Raw genomic sequence first — 6,276 nt, forward strand, 5'->3', positions numbered from 1 at the left:
AGCTAGTCAGAAGAGGGATAGCAGTGCTGGTGGGCAGGCAGAGGAAGAGGAATCTAGGTTCAAGAGAGGAGGAATCAAGGGGGAGGAGAGAATGAGGGAGATGCTCAGCGCAAGAGGCCAGGCAGCCCCCACCAGCCAGACATGGGGAGAAGTGTAAGTCAGACATACAGAAGGAAAAAAAAGTAAAAAGCTCTAAGGCTAAAGGTAAAGATAAACAGGCTAATTTAAAAGAACTTGCCAGAAACGAGCCTAAACTAAGCTGAGCATTTATAACTAATAAGAAGTCTTTGTGTCATGATTTGGGTGCTGGTTGGTGGCCCAAAGAGAAAGCCTGGCACACCTGGCTTCTTTGTGAGCCAAGGTTGCACTCCACAGGCCAGGCTGTCCTTGAACTTGTGATCCTGCTGTCTCACCTTCCCAAACACTGGGTTAGAGGTGTGCATCAACACACAGTTCCCCGTTGGCTTTTCCATATTGCTTACTTTACTCTGTGACTGATTAGTCAGATATAACTTTCTCCCTGAGCTGATGCCTACCACGTGCTCTAAGGATATCGTCCCTCGCTCTGTGCTCATGCACAGGTGGAGGTCAGCGAACTTCTAAGAGTTGGCTTTCTCCTTTCACTGCAAAGGTCCTGTGGCTCAAACTCAGGTTATCAGGCTTTGGGACAAGCACCCTTACATGCTGAGCCATCACACCAGCCTTCTTTCCATTGTAATATTTATTACTGGGTATGTGTGCATGTTGTATGTATAATGGATGCCCAAAGAGAAGGGTGTTGGATCCACTGGAGCCAGAGTCAACAAGTATTTGTAAGCTGCTTGATGTGGACCATCCTTCCAGCTCCTTTCCATTTACTTTTTAAATACTTTTTAAAGACAGGGTTTCAGTAGCTCATGCTGCCTTGAACTCCAGAACTTGGGCTCCTCCCTGCTCTGGTTGGGATTAGTGGTGCGCCACCATGCTTGTTTTATGCTCTTATTTCAGCATTTCACAATTTTTTTTTTTTTTTTGGTTTTTCGAGACAGGGTTTCTCTGTGTAGCGCATTTCACAATTTAATGTTTTGTTTCCCCCTTACCTTCTTGTTGACTCTCATAAAAAAATTTACGTTAGCCCTTAAGATAATTAAGATCTTCTTTCCCAAAATATGAGAACAAGATCAGAGAAGGCAGATGCTAGGCAGAGACAAAACTGCTCAACAAACAATTACAGAATATTGGAATCAGTTTGTATCTAGACACCAATGACCAATCTCTATAGCGCACACGCTGCTGCTCATTCCTCAGGTTTCCTACAAGGCGGCTCAGAGGTTCTGATGGAGCCTGCTGCCCTACAGAGGACTCATTCAGGGGAAGCAGAGAGGAGCATCCACAGGGAGTCGTGCTGCTCACACACATTTATTAATGCCACATTGTAAATGGTACTTAGGTAAGTGCACAGCGATGTTCCATGTTCCCACCTAACACAGCTTGCTTCAGTTTAGCCGACAGGATTCATCGTGAGTGGACTCAGGGAGCAGTTAATGATGGCCATGGGCAGGTGCAGGACTGGAGCCTTCCGAGGAGAGGAACAAAGTGATATAATTTAGAAGCAGGAGCAGAATATAGTTTACTATTTAAAGTAACAAGTCAGAAAATTCATTTTCAATGCTACAAAACAGAATGGGGGCTGGGCATGGTGTATACACCTTTAATCCCAGCACTCAGGAGACAGAGGCAAGAGGATCTCTGAGTTCAAGGTCAGCTAAGTCCACACAGTGAGACCTTGCCTCAAAAATAAAACAAGCCCCTACCCCAATTCAACCAACCAACCAAAATCCCCACCAGGAATGGGGGTATGGGAGCCACTTCTATGTGAAACACTCAGCCTGGTTCTACGTCTGTGCAAGTGGTGTTGATGCAACAGTTCATCTGCAGGAGCAGAGAAAGGTCTCCCCTCAAAGCCCAGGAAGCCAGTCCTGGGTCTGTGTAAGTCTCCAATGACCACAGTTTCAGTGCCACCAGTAAAACAGTAAAGAGACATCCAGTGCTAGGGCACAGATTTAGCACTTTCCTCCCAAATTACACCAAAACAGGACTTTCAGTAGCACGCTCACCCAGCTAGCCTTGAGCTGGCCTGCGCCTTCCTACTGGGGACACCAGCTACCCACTTTCTGTCACTGCCACAAGTGTCACTTGGCCCGAAGGGTGCACACTGCTCTGCTTAACAGTTAACTGCAAATGTATTGGTCTTTAGTATTTCTACTGTATCTACAGAATCGCTGAATCAGGCATCAGTTTCCATTCAGGACTCAGAGAACTTGTTTTGAAAAGCTATGATGGCCTTATTCAATCCCCAACCATTCCAAGAAGTAGAAATCTTACCTTTCAAAGCTTTACTTCTTTTATCTAAAACAGAAGGGAAAATCAGTTACACCAGTGCCCTACAAAAGTGTCCAGTCAATTAACTGTCAAAATCCACATGTGACTGCAAGCTTCACAGGCTGGGTAAAGCATCACAGCATGCTTTCAGATAACAGAGTCATGGCTGTGTGTCACAGCCGTTCCTTTTTCCAAATCAGCAAACAAAGCAGGAGGTTTCACTTCAGCGTGCACATACACCTGTCGCGTGCCCTGCTCATACCCTCTTCAACGCCCTCGCTTGCTTCCCTCTCCCCTCCCAGCCGGTCTCCTCTTGCATGCAACAACAGCCTCTTTTCACTTTCAGGGCTGGTGTTTATTCGAGAGTAGACTGTGCATATGAGAGAAAACATCTAATATTTGTCTTTCTGAGTCTGGCATCTCATTTAGCAGGACAATCTTGTATTCATTTTCTTGCAAATAACATTTTTTTTTCTTTTATGGCCGAATAAAATTCCACTGTGAGTATCTATTTCAGCCTTTTCAGTCTAAGCTCTCCCAACAAGGGCTATTTCAGCTACTTTATTCCCTTTTTTTTTTTTTTAAATCCATTCATTTGTTGATATCTAAGATCATTGTTCTAGGCCAGCCAGATGGCTTGGGTAAAGGTGCTTGCTGCACAAGCCCGGTAACCTGAGCCCAATTCCCGGGACCCACATATAGGTGAAGGAGAGAACCAATTGCATACCTCTACATATATGCTATGGAACGTGTACCTACACACACACTAATCATGTGCATGTACACACACAGGATAATATTTTTAAAAAGTCATAGTTCCTTAATAAATTTTTTTAATCCAACACCCCCCCCCAACTTCAAAGAAATAAAAACAGAAACCTACCAGCTTTCCTGATTTTATAAACGATGTAGCTCATTAACCCCATTCCCATCCAAATTTCCTGGTAAACCTGGGTATAGTAGGGTTTCATGGGGACCCAGACATTCTTAATAAGGCTTTGAAGCATCTGAAAAATAAGAGATAAACATTAAGATAACTGCTGGCGTATACCTAATTGGCAGGATATTTTCATTATTTCTACTTGACAGAGTGCTATTCTATTCCCCACAGGCACTCCTGACACCCCTCCAGCTCCTGGCCAGCAGGCTCCCTCACAAGCCTATCTGCCACTAAAGCTAGCCTGAAGTCATATATCTCTTTTTTGACCTTTGGGTGGAGACACTCCTTTCAGCATTATTAGCATTTCAAGTTTAAGTGGTCATTTCTATAGGAGTGAACAGCCAGGCCTGGCACACCAGCACACTTTAACCTCCATTGGTCAGTCCTGAGATTGATGGATGGATATAAAACAAACGGTACAGGATAACCAAATATGATAGCTCCCGAAGCAGTGTTTCCTTTTTCTTTTACAATTTACTACAGGTTCCAAACCAGATACTCTCATTCTCAACTTGCATGACTCCAACAGCTGCCAGGAATATCTAGCTCCAAGCCTTCTCATTTGACTTGGAAACCTCTGGGCTGCAGTATCTTACCTTGAAGGCCCTGCTCTACACCACTACTGCACACAGAATTCTACCCTTCAGTGTTCTCTGGCTTTCCACAACTGTTTGTCAGTCTTATAGTACAGATCCATCAAAAGCTCAATCCAGTCAGAGGCCAGTGGCTGCCCCTGAATTATTGAAACCTGGACCATATTCACCCATTTCCTCCAGGGGGTGGAGATGGCTCAGCAGGTTCTGGTCCTAGAATCTACATAGTGGCTCACAACCATCTGCAATATAACTCCAGTTCCAGGGGGTCTGACACTGCCTTTTGACCTCCAAGGGCACACACATATGGCCTTGCTTCCTGCTTTCTCCTACGGGAATGAACTTAAACTGAGGAATGGCCTGAAGGTTAGCTAGCCCAGAGAGTTAACTCATAGGGTGGGGCGATTATCTTTTCCTGAACTGCCCCTAAATTCCTCCTAATATTTGTGTCCAGATGCTCTAACATGACGGGCCTGCCTTCGATATCCTTCAGAGGTGGCCTCTGGAAAGCTAAAGAATCCCAAGCCACCGACCGAGTGGAGAGGCATCTCTGCCAGATAGGCAAGGACTGAGAAAGTATTGTACAGGACTAGTGGGATCCCAGCTCTGTTCTCAACTTCAGAAATTCCCCAAATCTCCTGTCAGTCTCCCTATCAAACAAGGACCTTCTATTTGCTCCACAGGACTCTTGAAACAAAAAGGATCCAGTCTGACACCTGGTGCAAAGTAAGCACTCAGTATATGATCAATCAATAACAAGGAATTGCTATAAAAATTCAACAGAAAGCAACAATTCCTAGGCCACTGGGATTCTAAGGGAGGACTTAAAAGATTTCCTCGCCTTTCCTCCCGTAGGCTGGGTAGAAGTGTCAAGAAGTGATAACTAGGCCTGGCGGTGGTGGCACACGCTTTAATCCCAGCACTCAGGAGGCAGAGGCAGGCAGATCTCTGGAAGTTCAAGGCCAGTCTGGACTACAGAGTGAGTTCTACAACAGTCAGGGCTGTTACACAGAGAAACCCTGCCTTTTTCACCTCCCCAAAGGTCAAACGGCTGTCTAAGACTGCCTATGCCTGCGAAGTTTTTGAAAATTAAAGTAACAGCAAGTTATTACCTGGCAGTACACTGGAAAGAGGGGACATGTGACAGTCTGAGGTTTATAATGTAGTTTCATACAATTTCGAACATCCCTTTACCAAAGCCTAACTTGGAAGAAACCTGTGGCATAAAGGAAAGAAGTCACTAACTTTGGAGTGATGTTTCCTGGCTTGAATTCTAGCCAGGGAACAGGATGCTCACAGTTGATGGTGGCATGCTCCTTTACCAAAGCCTATATAGTTAGGCAGGTCCATCCGTGTATCAATGCCCCAGAAAGGGCATAATGCTGACTGAGGAGGGCCTCCACCTAGCCCCTTAGTCTTGAGGAATAATCGCTCTATCAGTATAGAGACATAATCTCAGAGCACACCCTCACAGACCCTTGTTAACCCCAAGGACTGGCAACAACTCCTCGCCCCGTACAACCAGGGAGACTAACTCCAGAAAACATCCTTGCAGTCGGAGAACCGACCGCCGTGCATTCTCGCAGTCGGCGTGACTGAGCCCCGGACACTCTCCTGGCGGACTGGAGGACTGACCCCTAGGCACATCCCTGCAGTATGGATGGCTCACTCCGGCACTCCCCGGTCGCAGTCGTGAGAAACCCCGTGGACCCTCCTTACAGTCCGCGGCGCAGGGGCTGGCCCAAGGTCAGGGAGGATCGCAGTCCCTCACTTGCGCTCCCGACCTACCTCGGCTCCACCGCACTCCGTCCCGGCCCCTTTCCGGTCCCCGCTGTCGGGAACATGGGAAAAAAGCCCAGGTCCGTCTCTTACCTCAGCAAGACCAAGGCCACAGGCCACAACAGAACCCACTAGACAGGGAAAGGTCACTGAGCACGCAGGCGCCGCGCAGGGCCCGCCGGGAAAACGGAAGGAGCGGCGGCTCCAGAAGCCGGCTGCCCGCTCTTCCGCGCCTGCGCACCACAGCGCCCCCGGTGGTCACCTGGGGGCTGCACGCATGCGTTGGGGGGGTTGGTCAAAACCAGGAGTTGCTGGGGGATGGAGTCTACCGTGTCTCTAGGTGTCATAAAACGGACTGTCCGGATTTCCCAGGGTTGCTGGGTTTCTGGGAACACTGGGTTTTCAGTGTTGACACCAGCACAGTAGACAATCCAGACAAGTTGACCGTAAAGAAAACAAACAAAAAAAATCCTCTTTGCAGGGCTTACGCCTTTAACCCCTGCGCTCAGGAAGCTGAGGCAGCAGGGTTGTCATAAATTAGACTTTCAGGGCAGCCTGGGCTACAGTGTGAGACTGCCTTAAAAACCAAATCAAAAGCCGGGT

The 6,276-nt window shown here is 47.3% G+C and overlaps 1 protein-coding gene across 4 annotated transcripts; it reads right to left on the reverse strand.

The window, feature by feature from the left end:
• Positions 1 to 1,379: 1,379 nt before the first annotated feature.
• On the reverse strand, positions 1,380 to 5,914 carry Atp5mj (ATP synthase membrane subunit j). 4 transcript variants are annotated; one of them, XM_052739110.1, is made up of 5 exons: positions 5,530 to 5,654; positions 5,007 to 5,110; positions 3,245 to 3,368; positions 2,365 to 2,388; positions 1,380 to 1,555 (listed from the first exon to the last, which is right to left on the reverse strand). In XM_052739110.1, exons 2-5 carry the CDS (start codon positions 5,064 to 5,066, stop codon positions 1,521 to 1,523), a joined length of 243 nt encoding a protein of 80 aa, XP_052595070.1. In that variant the 5' UTR covers positions 5,067 to 5,110; positions 5,530 to 5,654; the 3' UTR covers positions 1,380 to 1,520. The 4 variants fall into 4 exon arrangements, with proteins under 4 accessions (XP_052595070.1, XP_052595072.1, XP_052595071.1 ...); XM_052739112.1 differs by lacking the exons at positions 5,007 to 5,110; positions 5,530 to 5,654 and adding an exon at positions 5,683 to 5,914; XM_052739111.1 differs by lacking the exons at positions 5,007 to 5,110; positions 5,530 to 5,654 and adding an exon at positions 5,767 to 5,875.
• Between the last annotated feature and the right edge of the window lie 362 nt (positions 5,915 to 6,276).

This window comes from Peromyscus californicus, unplaced genomic scaffold (assembly GCF_007827085.1).
Source record: "Peromyscus californicus insignis strain IS unplaced genomic scaffold, ASM782708v3 Scaffold_15__1_contigs__length_86483966, whole genome shotgun sequence".
Taxonomy (NCBI): domain Eukaryota; kingdom Metazoa; phylum Chordata; class Mammalia; order Rodentia; family Cricetidae; genus Peromyscus; species Peromyscus californicus.

Excerpts from the sequence above, each read along its gene's own strand:
- Atp5mj (XM_052739109.1), bottom strand. The coding sequence starts at position 5,066 with ATGAAACTACATTATAAACCTCAGACTGTCACATGTCCCCTCTTTCCA. Across the intron at positions 3,369-5,006 it reads TCTTTCCAGTGTACTGCCAG|ATGCTTCAAAGCCTTATTAA; the intron begins GTAATAACTTGC and ends CTTATTTTTCAG. Across the intron at positions 2,389-3,244 it reads TTATAAAATCAGGAAAGCTG|ATAAAAGAAGTAAAGCTTTG; the intron begins GTAGGTTTCTGT and ends CTTCTGTTTTAG.